Below are 22,567 nucleotides of genomic sequence, written 5' to 3' on the forward strand. Positions count from 1 at the left end.
AACGAGTTAGTAATCAATTCGGGCATTTGAGCGTGCGATTTTCCATTTAAAACCAGTTCGAACGTGCAATGGTCACCCAGCTCCGTTTCCGGGGGGTGGTGGGAGGTGGGGATTTGGTGGGATTTGGAATGTGGAGAGGGAGAGCTGGGTCTGTGCAGACCATCCGCACACTATTGTACTTTGCTTATCGCCATTTGGCGCAAATTTCATTTGTATAAAAGGATTTGCACAAGGATAACAAACTGACATTCAACATAACCTCAAACAAACGAGACGGCAGACGGAACAAAGCTGAAAAAACGACGAGGCGAAATGAAACGGACGAACAGCGAATGAATGGATGAAGTAAGCAGCGCAAATGACCAGCGACAATGACGTTCGCAAAACAGGAGCCAGCGGGAGAAATGGTTAAAAAGTGAGGAGGTAGGTTTGCCCGGCAGCCGGGTGATGTGGCTCCAGGGGTGGCCAGGGATGGGCTCTGGCGGAATGAAGTGAAGTGAAAAAAGGCAACGCCGCAGGACGACCAGTGCGGTGGTGACAGCACCAGGACCGAAGGACCAAAGGACAGCGTAAGTTGAAATCATTTGTTGATGCCATGATGATAATTCGATTATGTGACATGGAGCGGTAACACGGGAGCCGTTTTATACGTGGTTGAAACCCAACCCCCCCTATCCCCACTAGGTGGCTGGGAAACTCTATTTTACGATGGCGAACCCGACGCAGCGATCTGTTGTTCAATCGCGTACCCATAGCTGGGGGTACCCCACTCAGGCGGGCATGAGTCGGTCATCTTCTGGCCCACTCACTTTCACGCCAGGCTTAGGCGGTCTTTTTTCGAGGTTCTGCCTGCTTGCTCAGTCCCGAACGCATGTTGCTATCATTGGCATACTCGGTGCCACATTCACACTACCGGCGACATGTGGCTCAATGCGAGCGGGTGACAAACGTTCGCTCTCACGGAAAATCGTAATTTCTGGCAAAACGAGCCACGGCAGATGGGAATCCGCAAATGGGAAGCCCACAAGAGCATAGTTTGTGCTAACCCACGACGGTTTCCCCAGCCCCGTCTCGACTTGTGGCCATACTTTTGACCCTGTCCCTTCGTGTGCGGCCCTTCGTGATAGCGTGAATAATGTCTGCGTCATTTTTTGTACATATACACACATTTGTGGAAATGTGCGGATGAGTATTAAAGATGCCCACTAAGCGTATACGGAATGTTAGATTTATTTAATGTCAAGATCCCGCCATATGTGAGCGGGAAAGCGGAAAAGTGGAACGGCGGAAGGCAGGGGGTGCATAAATGCCCAGGGAGAAGATCCCCAATCCAGTCGCAAAGGTTAAGCCGAGAGTTCGGGCGAGCTCCACAGTTGACTGCCTCGTTAAGGGGGCGTGGCAGGGCGGGTAGTTTTTATGACCGAAACGTGTGGCGAAAGGGATGGCAGCAGTGGCAGTAGTATTTGTGTGTGAATAATTAACGAACGCGTAATAGCAGTTAGCAGTAGGAGCAGGGCCAATGACTGATATAAATTCACACAAGTTAATGGGCCCTGGATGCTTTTAAAAAAAGGAGGCGCTCCGGCACTCCGGCTCTCCAGCTCTCCGGAAGCGTTTGGAGGGTGATGCGTTGAAAGTGCTGCTTGGTCATTAAACGTAATGGCAGACACGACAAAGTATGCCACGATAAATGGCATCCACCGCCCACGCGGGGTCAATTTATCGGCGGAATAGATCACAAATATGTCTGCCTTGGCTCGTTTCTGCCCCGCAAACGACTCAATCACTTCTGTAGGATCTCTCATCCCTGTTACCCAAACTTTCAGCCGAATTGCAGCATTCGAATAAACTCAATGAGCTCTTCGCCGTCATAAGCTCTAACCCCTTGGAACTTTCATGTGCTCGGCTCTTGTCAATTGAAACTCCTTCTTGGCCAGCTACTTACTTTAATGGGTTGCGACATAAAATTTCGTTTTATTAATTTCATTCCATTTTATTACATTGACATTTTATGCAAAATGGGGATTACGCCTGCGGTCGTTTTATGAACCCGAGAGTAAATCTCTTAAATTAAAATAGCACAGCAGCCAGCGAGCGTGGTGGTGGTATTGGCGATATTTTAGCAGCCCAGTTACATCCAGAACAATAAAAATATAAATAGTGTTGCAAGAGCAGCTGGCAGTAATGTCGATGGTATAATGTGTTGTGTGTTTCGTTTCTCTTGGTGTCAACCCCTCCAGGCCACAAAAGTACGGCAACAAGCTGGCGCCACCACCCCCGGGAGTGCAAGAGAAATGTGATTTATGCTGCGTGCAATTTAACATTTTTAATAATATTAAAATTACAAATTATACACATCCCCATCCATCCTCTCGTGTGTGAGCTCCAAGGTGTCGTAGTCCAATAAACTCCCTAAGTTGGCAGGACGAAAGCAGGCCAAAAGTGAATGGGGCGAGTGGCTGGCTTGATTTAATTTTAATTGGCTTTCCAGGCGGCTGGTTTTCACCCTACTGGCCCCCTACTTCACTCTCAGTGCGCCTGAAGATGGAAATAGGAGGAAGCGCTGTGCAAAAGTGCTCGACCCTACGATACCCAGTTCTCTAATATGGTAAAGCTAGTCTAGCACATACAACCTGAATAACCTTTTACCAATACAGTTAATAGCACCATTGCTGTTCAGGGAAGAATATTGTCCTCAAATGGCAAACAACTGACTTTTTCTCGTTGTAACTAAAAACGATGTCAAGAGTGGAATCGCGGAGTTAACAGACCGAGGAATTAGGCGTATGGAGAACTTATGAAGCCAGCCCCAGGAGAGCGAAATCCAATTGAGATTAAGTGCGCAGGCAGTGGTTTTTTAAGGATTTTGGCTGAGGTCCCATCCCATGGGTACACGCAACAATTGTGTGTTAAGTACTTTTTGAGTAATTGCCTTTTCGGGAGTCCAGCAAACTTGCTTGGTCCTGGCTACAACAAATTTGGCCGTTAATGAACATTTGCTAATATTTTGAGCACTGAAAAACATAGTCATTAAATGGTGTGCCATGCCCCAGCTCCCGGTCCGCCCTCGTCCGGGGCGCCAAAGCGTGCGACAATCAAATAAAAGTACATGAAAAACACATAAAGGCACATAAAGGGGTATCCAGCTTGGGCTCTTGATTTTTTGTTGTGCCTCGCATTTGAATGGTAAAGCGCGACGATTGCTGGAAACAAACAGGTGAACGGCGGGGAAGCGTAGTCCCGCCATGTTCGTAATGGAGTTTGCAAACAAACATGGCCGCCGGGGAAAAATCACATAATTTACACGTTTGCATTTAAGTATTAAGTGGGCTGGGAAATTGGGGGGATGGGGCGGCAAAGTGTTTCGTTTACTTTTACCGCGTTTGTTTGCGAGGCTCGGCAGTTGTTCTGCTGAATGTGTGTATAGGTATTTTAGGTTGTTTTCGGGCCCCGACTGAGTTTTATGTGCACAGGAAGCAATTTTTGGGTCGACTTTATTGCCCCTGTCGTCGTCATCGGTGTTGATGTTGATTTTAAAGCGTTTAATGGCCTCGCGTTTTAGTGTGTCCTGGCCTAAATTGAAAAGAAAACCCCGTACAGGTTCCGGACGAGCGAAAGATGAAGATTCAGCAGCAGGAAGGAGATCTGGGGTTATATGTTTGAACTAAGTGCTGGGATTTTCGAGATTTGCGTTGGAATTTTGTGCTGTTGTCAGCGAAGGGATGTGGAAAGGAGGTTATGATGTATTCACAATGAGGCGAAGGGCTGCGAGCGTTGGGGTGGAAATGTATGATACGAAGTGGCTCGCATCGCATGTAATTGTAACTTGTATTCCCTATGCATATTCACCCGCATTCACGGACCAGTTATTAAGCTAGTATTAATGCAGAAATACTGTGATTGGCGCTCCCGCTCAATTCGCTCCATTCGCAATAACGACCGTACGTGGGCACAAATTGCGATACTGCGAATAGCTTTTTCTGACTGCTATCCTCCTTTTCGTTGCGTCCTTTGTTGTTTGGCTGCTTATAATCAAAAATTCCATTTAAAACTTTAAACTCATTACTGAATGTTTAATGTGCGCTCGTTTCATGCTCGCCCTGCTGTTGTTATTTTTATTGTTGCCGCCGCTCTTGTGCGATAAATCAACACGAAAAATTCTGCAATTTGTTAGGCGCGCGAAGACGGGAGGACAGTCAGACAGACAAGGACAATAAACGACTTGGGTCCGGGAGCGGTCTCTCTAACGATGCGGCAACCTGTCGACGTCCGTGAAGATACCCCAAAAGGGTCGTAGTCCTCGGTGCCATATTGTTTCAAGCAGGCGGCGCACAGCGGGCGACCTGAGCACCGCCTTAAGCTCTAATCAAGTGTGTGTCTGGGTGAGTGAGTCGCGGCTTTAAGAATGGATCCGGATTGGCATTCGGGTTCCGTGTTCCGTGTTCGGGGTTTTGGGTTCCGGGCTTCGTAGTCCGTACGCCGGGATCCGGAGGCTTAAAAGCACAGCCGAGATGAGTGTCACGCGGGTGGGGAGTAAACTTTCGGCACGATTTGCATGTAAATTAATTGCCCTCGCCGTGTGCCCGTGGCCCGCAGCCATGCAGCGTGATTTTTTCCAGCTTAAACAACCCTCAGGGCGAGATAAGTCGTATAAATTATAGCAATTTAATAAGTTTTAAATATACGCATCCGGATGACTCCGCCGCCTCGGTCTCTGTTTGTCTGTCTCCCAAAAAGTTGGTAAAATCTTGCAGCAAAGTTTACGGCGCACTCTACCTCAGAACCCAAAACTCAGAAACCAGAATCCAGACTCCAGACTCCAGTCGCCTCACTACAGGTTGCTCTGGCTCCGTTCTGCGCCTGGTGCTATAACTCAAGACAAAAACTGTTGCCGATTAAAATTGTCGGTTGGGCATTAATTTTATGTCACGATGCGCTCGCAGCCGATGTGCCGTGTGATAAGGTGGCGAATCCCCCGCTTCTTCGGGTGCCCTTGGCGTTCTGCGTTCCTGCCTGGCTGTCTGGGGTGGCTCTTAACGGTTCAGTTTTGTTCCCGCTCTAAATGAGTTTATGCAAGTGTGAAAATAAGTCTCTTAATGGCCCGGGCGGGCAGTTAATGAGTTGAAAGTGGCGGGGCACGTGGATAATGCTCCTTTGTCGGCCCTAAGGACTTCCACCGGAGCTCCTTTCATTTTTCTTTACTTTTTCGGGTTGCGGAAAGGGGAGAAACAAAACTTAATTTGTTGTTGCAGGTGAGACGAATAAATTATTTGATAACAGTTTCAGTTTTCCCAGCATAAATAAGATTTCTGAAGCGTTTTCTCGCCTCGCTGTTTGCCAAAGAGACGGGGGTCGCGGTGGGCGGCTTGGGGGCTTGGTGGGGCTGGTTTGTTTACCGTTAGTCGCTTAATGCCCGGCTTAATAGCGTAGGGTGGCTTAAGCGTTGTCTATTCCGATTCAGTTTGTTTGACCCGCTCAAATATTGCTTCATATTAAATTTTTTGCGGGCGGAGCGAGCCCGGCTCGAACCCTTTTCTCGCCAATCAGCAGTCCCACATGTAATTGGATACGTAAGGATAACCTTTCAGTGCCCAGGGGTCCTGGACTTTTTGCGCCTGCGAACGCTGGCCTTCCAGGACGACTGTCTGCATGCAATTACAAAGCAAAAGTTTCGCATATAATTTTTACAAAAACGCAAAACTTTTTCAATAACAAAAATTTGCACAAACAAAAAGAAAAATGACCGGGCAGAAAGAGCAATAGAGAGCGACACAAATGGCAATGCCAAAAGGCAACAGTGAAAAAGTTTGCAATAAAAACGCCAATGGCCAGAACGACGTCACACAAGTGCTCATTGAGGGGGCGTGGCTGGAGCTAGGAGGCGGTGGGTACGTGAGGTGCCTGAGCAATGCAAATGTTTAATAAACTTTTTCAAATAAAAATTTATCTACAGTGACGTGCAATTTCTAGACCAATTAAACCGCCAGGCAGCGCACCGTAAGGAGAGGGCACTTTGAGCTGGCAGGACACGGCATTGTCCTTGCTTCGAGATACGTGCTCCGCACAGGATCCTCTGAACCTCTCTCGAAAGGGTCGAAATTCGCTTATAATTATTACGCGTGTAAATTAGTGCTTAATGGCACGAGGATGCGCGCCTTGACTGCAGCTCGGCATTTCCGGTTTTAAATTTAATTAGCTCGATATGCTTGCATAATTTGGATAAGGGCAGGTGAGAGATGAGGCCCGCTTTTGGCAAACTAATAACAATAATTGCGATAAAGCCAGCATTAAATGCAGTGCAATAAAGGCGGGAAAAAAGTATATTTTAATTACGCATTTAAATTTGTTTGCTTGTTGTTATTGGCGCCGTGGCGAAGGTAAAAATAAATGCGGGGGCTGCCTTTTGTTTTCGATTTAATGAACTGTAAAGCGGAGCCATATTTATAGCGTACTTTTTTGCGTTATTGTTTATTTGCACGTTTATATTTTTTTTTGGCTTCGCCGTTTTTTTTGCCCGGCATTCACCTTTATCATTTAAATGCATTTAATTTATATTACTGTAAGCGCTGTTTTATCAACGTTATTATTTGCATTATTTTGTTTTCTCCCCTTGATTTTCAGATCGCAGGTCGCTTTCCTATATTTTAGTCAATAAACATTGTCTGCCCTATCGCATTTATTTGAAAGTAGTTGTGCGCTGCAGCCTGAGACTTCGGAAAGTGGATTTTTTCGACTGATCTGGTCTTTATTTACTGGCTTGGGGTGCGGGAATTCGTCATATCCGTGACTGGCATATAATCATTAAACGGCAGCTGCCTGTGCGGACATCAATTATTGTCTCATAAAAAGTAATTTATATTAAAATCAAACCGCTTATAATTTCATTATGTTGATATATACAGGCGAGCGGAGCCAGTGGGGAGCAATGCGATGCGCGGCCATTAAAGTTTGCCGCGGCAGACATTTTGTAATAAAGTTTGTGTTAATTAACGCACACAGCTGCAAAAAGCAGTGAGCGGGCGCATATCTCGACAGTGGATGCCACCTTCATCAAACTCATGCTCCTTGTGTGCCCCTGGTGCCAGGATATGCACTTGCAATATTTAAATTCAATTGCATACTTTCGAGCGCACTCGTTTGTTTGGCCGGCCACATGGCGCATACTTAATGAACCATGGCCTGTTCCGCTGCATATTTTATTTGCACTCTGTCCTGCGACTGAAATACCTACATAAAAATAACAACGCGCCGGGAGCAGCGGAGCATTGGGCTTTTTCCATCCATAAACGGCACTAATAAAAATCATAGCGAAAAAATTGGTTTGCCATTATATTTAATAAATTTAAACCGACGGCGACAACGGGTCGGGAGGGAGAGTTGTGAGGAAGAGCGAAAGGAAAAACGCAACAAATCTCGGAGCGACTTGGTGAGTGTGTGAAATCGCCAATTGCCTGCCTGGTGGCTGGTGAGATGGGGTCAATTTCAGTTGGGTGAGCCCATGGATGAGCACGGAAAAGCTGAGCGGATACAGCCCCCCGTCGGCCGGACAGGGATCTCGACTAATCTCGACTACGGCTTGAAAACGGCCCCTTCCTGAGGGTCATCTACTAATCACCCGTTCTTGGGGCGGGCAAATAGATTAAGTGTGATTAAAATTGTCATTAACATTTCCCTGGGCTTTGGCGTGTCAATTAATATTACTTTAGTATTATTGCCAATAATTGTCATAATTTCTTTTTTCTGTTTATTCTTGCGTTTTACACTAAACCTGCCATTATTTATGAGTGCTCGTTGTCGTTTTGCCAATTCTGCCTTTTCGCCATTTTTACGGTATTTAATTGTTTTAATTGTGTGCAACAATGGCCATTAAATATGCGCAACAAAAACAGACATAAGAGCAGCCAAAGCTGAAATGGGTTTGACATTATGAAATTTATGAAATTAATAACTTTTCTATGCCGGGCTCTAATTGTCAGGCGAATTAATTATATTACAATTTAAGTTTTTTAGGCGTTCACCGCTCTAACCCCAAAACCCCTTAAATTGTGGTCAGCTGTAAAGTTGATGGCCGCTGGAATTGCCTTTGAGCCGATGGCCACAGAGTTATGAGCTCCAATAAATTAATGTAAAATTATTAACTGACAAACAGCTAAATTATGGCAATTTATGCTGGCCCATAAACTGGCGCATTTATTGGCCGATAACCAAGAGGCCATGACGCGAAGTGTTGGCATACATTAATATTATTATCGGCGACACTAATTCGGATTAGCAATTCCGACTTTAATGGACTTTAAATTGCCTGTTGTACCACTAGAAACTATTTCGTATTCCTTTCTCGAAGAGAAAACATTTACTAGTACGGATATACTACATATATGTATGTATATAAACATATTACAAAATATACAGAAAGACGCCTTAAATGTGGGGGTTCCTGATTTTATTATGTTTCAATTTGCATTTTTCTGCAAAAGTTGCATTCATAGCAATCATTTTCAAAGTCAACAGCGTTCCTGCCCGTTTTCCCATTTCCACTTTTCCGCCACTGCTGTTTTCTTGCGAAATTATTTATTACGATCATGGTGTGTTCGCCCCAAACTAAGCCCCTGCCCCTCTGCTGCACTTTAAAAGCCATTAAAACGGCAAACAGGCTAGCCGAGTTGTCCATGGAATCCATGAAAGTGCCCCACACACCCCTTCGCTCTCAGCAAACTGCCGGCCCCGTTAATTTCATCAGAGCTACTGGTAATTGCGTGTATGGAGTTGCAGTTCCTGGCCAGGACAGCAGCAGGAGCAGCATCAGTGCCCAGAAGTCCGGCGCAGACTGTCGGTGTTTTGGGTCCTGTTTTCCCGTCCAAAAAATATGCAATAACAGGAGGCTTGGGATTGGGCACTGGGCACTGGGAGCCACAAGAGTGGCTCTGGCCGGGAATGGGCCTTGTGGCACGCGGAATGCCATTGCCATGGCCCACAGACTGGCTACAATTTATTATATTAAGTATTAATGTTGGTCCCCGCTTGGATCCCTGTGTGCGTCTGCCGAGTTGAGCTGTGTGTATGTGCTGTATGCATAATCCGAAAGCCAAAAGTAATTATATTAAGTAATTGATGAATTTGCCTTTTTCCGCGACGAGCCACGCCCACCCCGCGTCTTCAGTTATCGGGGAAGGAGAGCCTGGGGAGTGCAGGAAGTGTGGGTTGCGTTATACGGCCATACCAGACGATTGGCAGACAGAAGGATGTGGATAGATCGCATAGTTCGACCCCAGGCAAAGGCGAATAAAATTAAATAAAGCGGCAAATAAAAATGTATTGTGTGGCATTTTAGGCGCACTGCGATGTTGCCAAACGACATTTCATAGAGATACAATGACCGGCAATTTTTTGATTTGGTCATCTGATAGGCGGCTGTTTCCGGTCGACGGGACAGAAGCTCTGAGCTAAGCTTTAAGCGCTTTAGATATACAATGGAGGCGCTTTTTTCAGCATGCGCTCGAAGATTTATACGCACATTTAAAATTTGATTGAAATAAATGACTCTGTTTATGGTGATATGCACTCGCAAGCGCGGATATACAAAAAAGCCAGTTGATGAGCTTTTGTGGGGTTGCACTACAATTTTGGGGGTTGCGTGTCATCTTGATGGATTGCACTGAAACAGCCTTAAGGTTTTAAATGGAATAAGCGGATTTTGGGGTCTGGGGTGCTTGACAAATGGAGAGTACTGCTGGGCACAACTTCACGCTTTTATGTTCATTTAGAACTGCAAGCCTGTGGAAACTCATTAACAAATCGATGTGAATGACTCTAAAGGGTATAGAAATTGGCAGAATTGGATTTTAATGGTCACTTATCAGAGGCGTCGAAGACAATAAACTCTGGAATAACCATTCGCCATTCGGATGCGAGCGAATAAAATGATGCCGGAACCCAACGTTGCCGCACTTATCGCTAAGGAGCGTTACCAACGACCAGGGGCATAAGCAATCGCCAAACACAGAAACAGAACAGCACTAGAAGCCGAAGGAGCGGCAAAAAGAACTTGCGAAAATTTATTGGGGAAATTGGCCAAAGACGAGGAAACTTTAACGAAACGATACCGAAGTTTATTACTCAATTACAAAACCATCAAACTGAAAACAAAATGAAACGAAACTCTTGCCGAGAGCAGAGCGAAATCCAAAGATAAATGAAATTGATAAGCGCGTAATTTATGTTTGGATTTCGTTTTATTCTGTCATTAACGCACAGTTGCCTCACCCAGTTGAATTGACCCCATCCCTCCAATTGTGCTTTGTATTTGGGTTGTTCTTGGTTGGGTTCCGACTTGGCACGCTCTTCCTTCATTTGCGAAAACTTGGTCAAGGCTAGGCGAGTTTTCCTCCCCCATTTCGGAATTTCCCCGCACCGCGGTGAAATTGGGAATGACACTGGTTTGGGCCCACATAATCGATCAAAATCGACCGAGTGCAAACGGCGTTAAACGGCCTAGACTATTGCATTCTATAAAACCGATCGGAATTTTGCATTTTGTGGCTCCGATTCGGCAGGGTCTGTATGTGCATGTGCATTATGCTGCCACGCCCACCAGCATTATGCATAAATAATTTCGAAGCCGGCGGTCGGGCAGCAACAAAGGCTGCCGCTGCACATAATGAAAAATTGAAACATGAAAATTGTCAAAAACACCGACGCAGCAGAGGCAGCTGGGTGATTTGTGCTGGATTGGGGATGGCTTTGGGTGGGGCAAGGGGCACATTACCTGTCAGGCCTTCCCGGAAATGAAATTTTGCACTGATAGCAGGGGAAGTGGAGAAGTGGAAGAATGGAGAAGGGGGGCCGGTTCAACCGCATACATCAATGAATGCATGGGGAATGCACGGGGAAACGAGGAGCGATTCGGAAGGGGCAGGCTGACGATTTTGACAATTTTCGTTATGCAATAAAAATGATGTGCGGCGACAAAACTGTGCTACCCACTCACCGTTCATCGCTTATACAAACCGTTATACTGACACATTACCCAGAGCCCTGTGCATTTGTAATGCTCTGAGGCATGGGCCTGCGACATGTAACACCCCACTTATTCTGGCCACCCGGAAAAGCGCAAGGAAAAAGCGCCATTCAATGGACATTTCATTAATGCTAAATGCGGGCGAACGAGCTTTAGAAATCGGCTTGGCAACGTTTCTGCGCGAGCCGGAAGTTAATTGAAAATGATGATAACGCATATGGAAATGTAATTGTTTGTGAACTGTAGCATGCAAGCCGCAGGAGGATTGAATTACTCGGTGCTCGGGAGGGATTTGGGTTTTAAAGCCGCCCCAAGTGGCTGTTCACATAAATACATGTCCCGACCACGTTGAGTGAAATGCATTAGCAGACGTGTTCACTCTGTTAGCAGCTGTCCGCCACGCACTTCGCGTGAAGAAGGCCGCCAAGATTCCTGGCTCACCAAAATCCACTAAATCAATTCAATTTAATTACAAATCGTTTTGCTGTGCCCACCTCCTTTCCAATGGCAACCAATTAGCCAACTGCCTCGGTGTTGGAAACGCGTTTGGGTAGCTTACTTTTCTGCGTTCGCCGCGGAGGAGAAAAAATTGCCTTTTAATCAGCGCCCCCGATGTCGGCTTAGCTGCTGATTGGATTGGTTATGGAGGTAAAGGTGGCCGAGAGACAGTGCTTTTTGTTGCCTTTGTGTAATTAAATCGGAGCCAGGGCAACTGAAACCAGGCGAATCAAATCGACGACAGCTGAGAGCAAGGACGACAAGCGCTGCAAGGAAACAAAGAACCGAAAAACGCTTGCCAAATTATCCAAGTGCTAAATTCGGCATTTTGCGGTAATAAATCTTCACTCCACTTCAGTTTAAAGAATTTCAATTTTATTTTCGAGTTCAGTTTGAGTTCGGCTGCCGCAACCACATACAAAAGTAATTAGGAGGCATTTTTCACGGTTCGCCCGTTTCTTTCGCCGAGCTTAATTAAAATGGATATTTTCCCTGTGCCGCGATATTCATTTATTTGCGCGTTTCCTTGTGATTTGAGTGTTGCGGTAATTAAAATGACATTATTCAAAGTGACTTCAGCTAAAAGGGTCGACCCAGAGAACTGGTCCTAAAGGTCGTTGTAAGCGGCTTGTTTGTCGCCCAGATAGGCGTTTATTGCTTAGCGCCAAAGCGGACTATCTAGATGGCCCGTCCCTCGAACTCCTTTGAGAACTCCTTTGTAGGAAGATACAAAATCAGAAAGCGATTAGTCCAAGATTTCACTTTTTTGGTTCCGAAGTTGAGATGGGTTCTCTCTACTGCTCTTTCCATATGGAAAACCTCTCAGTGGATGGGAATAATTCAACGCACAGGCAAATTTAATCCGCGTACATCGGCGCCTGAGTTCAATAAACTTTTATCTAGTCCAGAAATCCATTAACGCCCTCTAGTTGTGATCGATTTGCAGCGCCGATATGTCCGGCGAACACGAGATTTACTGCCTCGCAAAAAACGAACACGCACCGAAGTGCGCCATGAAAAATTGAATAGAGTGTGAAGCATCTGCATTCCCTCAGCTCCCAAGCTGAACTACTATTTTTAATCACTTCAGCAGTTTCATTTTTTGCTGCTCCCGTTTGTTGCTCCTCTTCATTGTCTACTGCCTAAAGAGCAAGCACAATGACAACATTTAATAGATTGCCAAAGCCAAAGCCCAGGCCGATGGGCGGTGGGCGGTCGGTGCTGGATGGTGGGCGTGTCTGTCTGGGGCTTGGCATAGAAAAATGCCTAGGAAAAGCAAGCAAAACGCATAGAAAAAGTTCCTGGTATAGACAAAGAAGTCGGCACCCCCACCGACCCCCCTTGATTTATTTTTTTGATGGGCCACGAGTTGAACAAGGGGTTAACTGCGCTATGAGTCACTGCATGAATGACTTGTTGTGGAGTAGCAGAGGTTTCAGGGTATTTATAAAGATATTTCTCTGCCGGCTGTTTGCTGATTTCGTACGCTGATAAGCATGAAAAGGGCCCAAGTCCTTCTTTTTTTTCATATTCCCGGGAATGCATATAAATGAGGGGGTTTCCTTAGAGTGGGGTTGGGAGGAGTTTCATTTTAAGGACGTTTAACGGCATTTTTACACTTGCATGCGTCATCGTAGTAACCTTTCCGTTTGTTCGTGCGTGGCTCCAAGTGTTACACATTTGCATTTGACGTGTTTCTATATCCGTACCGGTTTTCCCTTTCCTCCCTGCAAACTGTGTGCAAAAAATAGTTCGGCTTTCAGTTATGAAAATGGCGCAGTTTTTCTTTTGGCAGTTGTTGCGTGGCTTTTCCAGACGCTGCTTATAATTGCTCCATTAAAATTTGTTTATGGCAAAAGTTTATGCCGTAAGTGAAGTTTCCCTGGCTTTGCTGCCAGTAATTAGAATGTCGGTAAGTTGCCATAGTGTGACGCTACTTTCGGCCCACTTAGCGCTATTCGCTGTAGCGTTACTCGCAATCGTGGTCTAAATATTTGTGGTACTACCCCCATCAAGGTACCGTTTCTTGGCACATTGATGGATCGCTCGTTTGAGATTCGCACTCAGCATCCCTCGACTCTCACTTTCGTCGTTTTACTCTTCGCTCCCCTGTAATTGGCCAAGATTGAATGACCCAAAGCCGACCCGACGCACCATTTGTTAGATGACTCATGCAAAAATGGGACCCACATCGGCTGTCCTTTCTTGACCCATTCCAAAACATCTGCTCCATCAATTGGCAAAGGTCAGCAAAGGTTAGTGGGGTGTTGGAGGTTGGGGCGGTTCTTAATGGAGTTTTATTTTTAAGCCGTGCCTAAAAGCATGCTGTAGAGCTCGGCCCGCTCCGTTGTTTGTTTGTGCCTTTTAGGAGGAAATTTAATATCATCGTCTGCGTCCCGAAATGCACACTAAAAGGTTACACGACGCTTTTAATTACACTTTAAACAATAGCTGCACGCAGTCAGCTCCTGAACTTTGGCTTACCATGGGCAACCCATTTGATTTCCTTTTGCATTCCCCTCTTGGAAATTGCTGGCGTTTGCGATTTGCGCTTGATTAAATTCTAATTATAAAGCGTGCGTATTTTCGGTCGGATCCCTCCTATTCCGCCTGTCCATTTTCCCCATCTCTAGTTTCGGTTTCCCTTTTGAGCTGGTTGTTTACCATTTCCCTTGATTTTTACGACTTTTTAATGATTTTCACTGCCAGTCACTCATTTTGCCACCATCGCGTGTCCTGCGCTTTCCTTTCGTTGGCTTCACCAATTTTCTTTGACTTTTGCGTTCTACGTTTCGACAGTTCTACTCGCCCTGGATTGCTTTTTTGGATCTTTTCGGTTTCCTTCGGTTCGGTATTTGCTGGCGTCTGCCCCTCGAAGGGATGCCCCTGCCCACGGAGTCCCTTCCTGTCCCTGCCCCAAACGCTCCCCATTTTGTTTACTGCTAATGCGACTTTTAACGCTGATTAATGTTTTCTTTTCAACAGTTCGCCCTTCCATTTTCCACTCCCAGTGGGCTGGGCTTTTCACCTGTCAGAGGGAGGGCACTTTTCGGAAGGGAGGAGAACAATCTCCCATCCTGTTGTTCGTTCATTAAATTCATTTAAAACGTCTACTGCGACCACAAATAACATTGGCAGTCAAACAATTCGGCCGGGAGGCAAACAAATTGTTTGTTTGGCTGTCACATGTCAATAAAATTAACACTTTAACGAGAGACAGAGTGCACACGAAATATACATATTTTACACAATTCACAATCCAGGCCCGAGAAGAATCTTGTTCTTTTTCGTTGTTGTTTAATTAAGGCAACAACATCCATATCAAGGACTTAGTCTGGCAGACAATAATTTCCTTGACAGATGCAAAATGCAGAATTTCCCAAGCCAAATTGAAATTTATACAGGAGACACACTGAATCAGAGGGAGAATTCGAGAGGAGTATGCGAGAGGAGGGTTTCGGCTTTTATGCAAAATGCAAACACAAAAACATCGGAATGCAAATTGCATTAAGTGCTCTGTGTGATGACAGAAGAGGGAGACAGGCAGATGCATGGGGAAAGGGAGGGAGATATCGCTAGGTGAGATCAAATCATTTGCTAGTAAATTCAAAGCTATAACAGCAAAAAGTCAATTTTTAATTGATTATAAACATTGAAATATTCATTCTGCCATGACTTGAAAAAGTGGAAAGCCGAACGGAAAAAGTTGAAATTCGATTTCAGTTCTTTGTGGGCAACCAACATTAATGGGGAAAAAGTGCCTAAAAGTGCGATTTGCAATTTTTCGCCGGTGCGGGGGAGTAATTATTATATTTTCCATAATTTTAATTAGTTGATAGTGCAAAAATAATCAAATTGCATTATCTGCGGCAGGCTCTTCGAGCCAGCGCGGGGTTGTTAAAGCGAATCGCCATGTTAAAGCCTTTTGTACATGAGAAATGCCTCGGGGAATCATAAAAGAGCCAGGCTAAACGCAGCTATATTCACACGCTCGTGTGTGCATTCATAAATGATGAATGAATTGTGCATAGAAATTAGGTAAGTAGATACGCACAGCCACATGCGAGCACTCGTGGCTTTAATTGATGGCTAGATTTCGATTTAATGCATTTTCCAAATTGATATTAATCAATTTTTGGATTATTTATTAGCATGCAATGAATAAGCCCACAGCGACGATCCGGGATTGGTTATTCAGCAGGACCTTCTTCGAGTAAGTCCGTGCATACCGTGCACTGCAAATTGATTTGTGCGGAGTGAGAGTATTGCTGAGATGTGTTCTTTGGAATTTTGGCCAGGCACCTGGAAGTATGCAATCGCATAATGCACATAATGCCAAAAGTCCATTGTCAACAAACACATATTCGTTCCCTCCTCTTCAAGCCCGCATCCGAATCCTTTGGCCCGAGTCAATCCCCAAAGTATGTGCATGCAGCTCTCGAATGTTTGGCTAGAGTTTAGACTGTTCATGGGCCAACAGGACGACGTGAGCATCAGAAATGCCAATGGAGCTGCAGCCGAGGCAATAAAATATAAATTTATGGCCTATTTGCATGGCTTTTCGGAACAATATCAAGAGCCTCTGTTGACCGGACAACGCAACAATTCGAGCATTTTTATTTGATGGAGTCCAGACTAACAGCAAAGCCTCAGCCGTAGTAAAGACCCAGGCCTTGGAGCCTAATGAGCTTTCCCCACATATATGCCATACTAATACATTGGCTGCATCAGGACATGTATGCCTAAAAATTCTATAAGAGCCACCATCATTTCTCCCATATTTCTTTCGATACCTCTGTGAACATGTTTGTGAATTCACTTTATATGGCTTGAATAAAAAGTCAAATGCGAGAAAAAGTCAAAACCAGCAATATTTCTGTCTTATTGGCAAAGCGTTTGCGGTCTTAACTCGGTTATGGTTATGCGTATTTTTGGCGCTATAGTTTTTTATTTATGCATCATGTTCTCAGGGTCTCAGTCCCTAATAGAAAATGCATTCCCAAAGATTTGGCTGTCAGACTGACTGGAGAGCGGCAAAAGTTTATGGAATGCCTGAGGGCGCTTCACTGGCACATTGAATGCAGACGCACACTTTCTAATTGTCTAACTCGATTTTGGGACCTACAAACTCTGCGTAAACAACCACCACCCTACCCAGTTCCGTTCAAAGTTTAGTGTCAAATGGGTAAATTTGATTACGATTCTTAGTTGGGTTATGGTAATCGAGTTGGAAATACTTCAAAGTTTCGATAATAACGATGAAGGCATTGACGGCTCCGCACTGCCTGGATGCCACGCAATTTGCCAGCTGCTCCATTGAATGGCTTTAACTTAAGTCGAAATAGTCGTCATAATAAATGAATAACCAGCCTTGGAGCTCCGCACTGAGGCTGTAGCTGCTTTCTAGCTACTAATAGCGTGCAAAAGTATGCCATGAAATATGCATAAAATCACTTGCAAATGCGCTAAGCGAGCGACGTGGCATGGCGGCTGGCAGAATCGTTTCAGTTTTGTTGCTATTCCTGCTGCTGTTGCTACTGCATTTCGGCAAACGAGCTGCCAAATCAAAAATCGTTGAGAGTTGAGGTGTCAGTTGGTGGGAGTAGGCGGCGGCGAGCGGAAAAACGGACGGGGAAATTCACATTAGACAGCAGCCATGGCAGTCGACGTTTTTGGGTGAAATTGCGTGAAAGGAGCCCGGAGTGGCGACTGGAGCAGCCTGCCTGCCTAAGGGTGGGCTCAAATGAAACCCATGCTAGAGTCACCCGGTTGCGTTGGGGGAAAAAAATGCAGCTCAACAAACGAGAAATTCTTGTGGGTGTGCGGGCGGTGAGTTTAATTGGCCCGAAGCCTCAAATTATGCAATAGTTGCAGTCGAAATTGACCGCAAACAAACCAGCAATAATTTTGAAATCATTTCTGTGCACCATAATTTATGCATAAATTCAATCTAAATTAAACATCAAACAAAGCGGGGCCCAGTGCCCCACCCATCGCCCTCTTGCGTGTCTGGTGGATCGTGCAATGCTCATTGCGACACATTCGCACCTGCAATTAGCTCAATGAACCTGCCAACCCTCGCCATTTCGTGTTCTGTCACTCACTGCAGGCGGCAGCTGTCCAAAATGTAATATTTAACGTCATTTTATGCAAATTTAAATTATGTTAATGGGCAGCCAACCGGCAATTGATGATGAAGCCTGTCCAGCTGCAAAAACTGTGCTCCGTTCCAGGCTGATGATGATGACGAGTGGTCCAGTAAATCAGCAATCCACTGCACCGATTTAAGCAGTTTGAATGTTTGCTACTTGATAGGCGCCTTCATTTCAAACTGATTCTGATTCCGGTTCCGACCCGGCCGTTGTCTTCGCCCATTAATGGCAATGCGAGTGCTTGACAAGTCAGCACGGCTCATTTGCATTTTAATAATAATAATCACAATAATGCACAATACCAGCAACGAGGATAACAATAAGCGTATGGAATCGCACATTCATCGGGAGGCAATGCGATAAGCTGTCGGAGCTGCAGTTCATCAAGCTTCCAGTGCCCTGAATTGGATCCCACAATGGCACGTTCCATCTCCTTCGGTGGCAACAGCGTGTGCGGCATTTACATCTTTTCTTCTTACCACCCAACCAGCCAACCTTCCAAATAACCATCCACCCACCCAACGACTGCATTTCCCCACTGCCGAGCTCCTGTTTGTTGTCGTTAACGTTTTGTTTATATTTGCTTAAATGTGCGGCGCATACTCATAATTAGCATGCATGTGTGCATCTGGGGGACGCATCCGGATGCGTGGATGTGTCTGTGTCTGTGTCCATGTCAGCAATGCCTGGTTGCGCTGCCATTGCAATTTGCTTTTGTTTGGTTTAAAAAGCGCGTTAAATTTGATCGTTGTTGCCGGCGGCTTTGTTTGCGCTCTCATTTGCCGCTGAAAGTGCGAACGAGTTAAAGTTCCTTTTAACGCACAACGGCCACCCTTCATTATCTCATTTCTCAGCCCCATAAAGCCCCAATATCAGCCCTGATTTTCAATACGAGCACTCACCCGAAGTAACAGGGTCATAAAATTGCGTATACGTACCTAAAAAGAGACAAGAGAAAGATTGTTAATTTGGTAGGCATGGATGTGGCTAAAGTAAGATACATTTGGGATGGGTTTGGGGTACTGCCAGTGACAACGCCTAAGTGAGGTTTAAAAATTCAATAAAAAATCACTTAACTCTCCATAAGAAGCTTTCTACGTTATACATACAACCGTACAACGGTAGGGAGAAAGTGGCGAAGAAAGCGGAAGGGAAAGTGGCCTCAAATGTGCCGTCAAATGCTGCACACTGGGAGAGTGGCAAAACTGCAGGAAACTAAAGCAATTCCAAATGGAAAACTGCTGCAAATTAATCAAATGCCTTTGCAGTACGGAAAGGCGAGAGCGAGACGAAAACGGTCAAAGGACAGGACTTACAACAAAGCACACGAGAACGTCAGTCACTCAGTCAGTCTGTCACAAAGACACAGGCGAACGATAAAAGCCAAAGGCAAGAGACCCTTTTTCCGAACCCAAACCAACCAAACCCAACCCAACCCTTCAATATGCACACACACTAGGGGTGTATATACTTATATATCGTAACGCATTAAATCGATAACACGATTTTTCAGCACGCACACAGCTCCCCGTCGAACCCGGACTGAAATCCAAAACAACTGGCTGACTGTGAGTTAAATTGTCAGTTTCATTACGTGGCAGCTTTCCCAGCTCCTTTTGCTGGCTGCTTCCTGCCCCGGAACTCCGGAACTCCGGAATGTTCCTTGCTTTTTTAAAGCCAAATCACTACGTCTGCGCGTGAGCGTTCGCCGTCACTCCGCTTGCAGTGCGACAAGCGATTTTTCAAGTTGCCGCTTCATCGTTCTGCCAAGCTGCTCCTCCGGGTTTTTTGTTTGGTTGTGCGGTTTCTGGGTTTCTGCGTTCTGGGCGCCAGCAAACTCAATTTTCGGCAAAGGGCAGGAACGCATCGAGAGCGGAGAAGCGAAGCCCCTGGGACTCTCAAGACCGACGAGTCCTGCGTTCTCAAGAACTTAAGGACCTTGACGCTGGTGAGTTCAACAAACATTTAACTGATTGCCTGGGCGTGTGTTCGTGCCCAGCCCTGCCTGATTTTTTGATTTGCAATACACCTGGGAGCGGGACGGCCCTTGGCCACGAAAATGTTTAGCTTATTTGTTAACGCTGGAAAATAAATTGTCTGTGCGTGCGGTAATTGTAAATTATGTACGGGCCAACAGACAGACAGACAGAGCAGCCGCGTTATTGACACCTCTCCAACGTACGGGTATGCCATGAATTTTTGATCGAAACTATGAGTGGAACGAGGGTGGCCGCCTTTTGCCAATAACGATGTCAATGCGATGAGCTTGGCGGAGGCAGCACCAAACTAGGCTTTTGATTGCTGGTCCCCATCCAGTCCAATCTGATTCCAAACGCCCCCAGCTAAACCAATTCAATCAGGGAGCCTGCAACCCTCAGAGTAATCCACTTTGGGCTCCCGAAAGTGTGCAACAATTTCTTTTAAACTTCCTGCTGACACAAATCAGAATGGGGCCATAACTCAAACTATCTCCACCTCCGCTCGGCAGAATCAATAACCATAAACCGAAGTTCCTTATGCTCACGTGGAGGAGCCGCATAAAAAGTGTGCCACATGCTCGGGGAAATCACTAAATTCAGCCAGAGGCAAGGTGTACCTCATCATTTATGTGTGGCAGGGGTAAGAAACGGCGAGCCCGAAAACCGAGTCATGCCCACGTTGATAACTGAGAGTGCTTATCACGCCCACTTCCCCTGATTCCCTCCTCCTGCCGATTCCACCGAGTACCGACTACCGACTGCAAGTGACATTTGCATGCTTACTTAAACAGCAAAAAGCAGCCTCTACGACAGCCACGTCGAGCTTGGCACGTCTGCGTCAACTATGCTTTACATTTCGGCCAGACTCGGTCTCAGTTACGGTCTCGGTCTGAAGCAGAGACTCAGCTGGAGTCTAGGACCCAGAAGCTAGGAGAAGGCCCACTGGTGTTGTCAGTAGGCAGGCAGTCGCACAATCCTGTCGACGTCACATCAGCACACGTGGTAGTAAAAATCAGACGTGTGGGCGCTGCTCGAGGAGCACACACAGGCCTTGGTAAAGTCGAAGCCCTAGTTGCCGCAGTCGAGCTGAGCCGAGTCCTGCCTCCATGTACTTTGATTGCTTGCACGTTACCCGTACAATTTTCGGTATGATGGCGGCAACATTTCATGATTTCTTGTACGTGTTTCTGCCTGTAAGCACGGGTCCTTTCCTCTGCCTCTCGTGTCTCACTGTGTCCTGCGACGCTCGTCCTTCGCCCCAGATCTATTCCGGCTCATGGGTTCCGGAGTAATGTATGCAAGCACTTTTTGTATATGACGCCGTTGCGCTTTGGGTCCTTGGCGTGTTTGTTTGCCTGGTGACTGATGATGGTTTGGCTGGTTTTGCTCAGCTCCCACTTTAGCTTTATTTTCCACCGCCACTTCTGCCGCTGGTTTTTCAGCAACAGAATCGTCCTGCTAATAAATCAATGACGCCATTCTGGGACTTCCAAGTAGGCGATGATTTATGTTTGGCTAAAGGGTTTTCAGGAATGCCGGGCCTAATTGAGTTGCCCTTGATGGATCAGTCATTTTAAGAATGTGGCTTGGCCAGTACGAAGTAGATCCCGCATAAGAATGATCTAAAAATTCTACGTTGTTTCTTTTGGTATAACATTGTCTTGTATACATTTTTTTCAAACCGTTTGCACATTTGATATCGCAAAATATGGAGATAACTGTACCGCCGCCGGACTCGCACTGGTCGTTGAGGTTTGTGGACATCGTCAAGCCTTTTCCAGATCAGACTGTGGCCAATGCCACCTACAAGGTCATCCGCTTCTTTTATCCACCCTTTGCCCTGGAAACGGTCGATGTCACTCACGTGGTCAGCGATCCCGAGCTGAATAGTTTAAACGTGGGACTGTTTGTGGGCTTTCCCTTGTTTCTGGCCTGCATCGGCTATGGGATGTTTAAATATTCGCGGAATGTGGTGAGTTTTGTGTGTGGACCTATAACCAATGATCCAAGTCTTGCCTCGTTCAGCATTCGGTGCCTAAGGAGCGACCATTTAAACTGTATGAGCTTGAAAAGCGCATGAAGGCCAAGTACGGCCCGGAATACAAGCAGGGAATCTGGAAGCGAAAGGACATTCCCGACCCCCTTCTATTGACCAATGATCCATCCGAACCAGTGGAAAAGAGCAAACACGATCGTGGTAGCAGCATGTCAAACAACTTTTTCATTGAGGACCACTGGCTGCCCGAATCCATTGAAAACTTTATCAAAACCGATGGTTTCGTCGATAAAATCGGGGGGAAAACTGAGAACGGCGAGAGCCGCATGTTTGACTGTAGCACTCAGTTGGGTCGCCACTCGGATCTGGCTGGAGAAATTAAAAACGCCTTAAAAGAGCGTAAGCGCAAGGCCGAGAAGTAGGAAAGTCTCTTATCCAATCCAACCAAGCTTTCTATGCCTTCTAAGCAAAGAAATCGATTTAAGATCTTTCCATTCCGTTTAATGATTGGGCCCTTATTGCGACTGGAATAGTGTCAGCTTTGGGCTTTCTCGGTTGGTGCAATAAAATGAAGTGATTGTTCGGCTTTACATTTTGCAAAAACACAGAGAACACCATAGAGTAAGGGAAAGACATGGCACATAGGATTAGGTGGTGGTTTTGGGGCAGACTTGGGCAATCATTTGGGAGCGCATGTGTCGGATTATTTTGTTGGTTTGCGTTTTATTTAAATTTGCTTTCGGCTGCCTTTTTGCTTGTGCGATGGTTGTCTGTCGCCCGAAAATCTGACGGCAGCTGAAAAGCATGCTAAGCTTGCTTTCTTTTTGCTTTGGCTCAAAGCAAATTAATGATTTGCCATCAAGCAAATAAATCAAAAGCTTCAAAGCAGATCTCTGGCTTAGCGCGGTGCGGTGGAATCCTGCGG

The 22,567-nt window shown here is 45.9% G+C and overlaps 2 protein-coding genes and 1 long non-coding RNA gene across 9 annotated transcripts in view; 2 read left to right on the forward strand and 1 right to left on the reverse strand.

Moving 5' to 3' along the window:
* Positions 1-22,567, reverse strand: part of LOC6535144 (teneurin-m) — a 114,776-nt gene that overhangs the window by 13,489 nt on the left and 78,720 nt on the right. For 5 of the 7 annotated variants that reach the window (XM_039374308.2, XM_039374307.2, XM_039374313.2 and 2 more), the window contains exon 3: positions 18,570-18,605. The exons of the other annotated variants lie outside the window; for them this stretch is intronic. In XM_039374308.2, coding sequence (XP_039230242.1) covers positions 18,570-18,605 — 36 coding nt within the window. The remainder of the gene's footprint in view (positions 1-18,569; positions 18,606-22,567) is intronic. 7 annotated transcript variants of the gene reach the window in all.
* LOC120321542 overlaps positions 12-22,567 on the forward strand; it is a 42,152-nt gene continuing 19,596 nt past the window's right edge. Inside the window, exon 1 of the long non-coding RNA XR_005561199.2 lies at positions 12-19,615. This is a non-coding gene — a long non-coding RNA (uncharacterized LOC120321542). The remainder of the gene's footprint in view (positions 19,616-22,567) is intronic.
* On the forward strand, positions 21,202-22,245 carry LOC6535145. Its single transcript, XM_002095771.3, has 2 exons — positions 21,202-21,618; positions 21,672-22,245. Exons 1-2 carry the CDS (start codon positions 21,355-21,357, stop codon positions 22,062-22,064), a joined length of 657 nt encoding a protein of 218 aa, XP_002095807.1. The 5' UTR covers positions 21,202-21,354; the 3' UTR covers positions 22,065-22,245.

This window comes from Drosophila yakuba, chromosome 3L (assembly GCF_016746365.2).
Source record: "Drosophila yakuba strain Tai18E2 chromosome 3L, Prin_Dyak_Tai18E2_2.1, whole genome shotgun sequence".
NCBI lineage: Eukaryota > Metazoa > Arthropoda > Insecta > Diptera > Drosophilidae > Drosophila > Drosophila yakuba.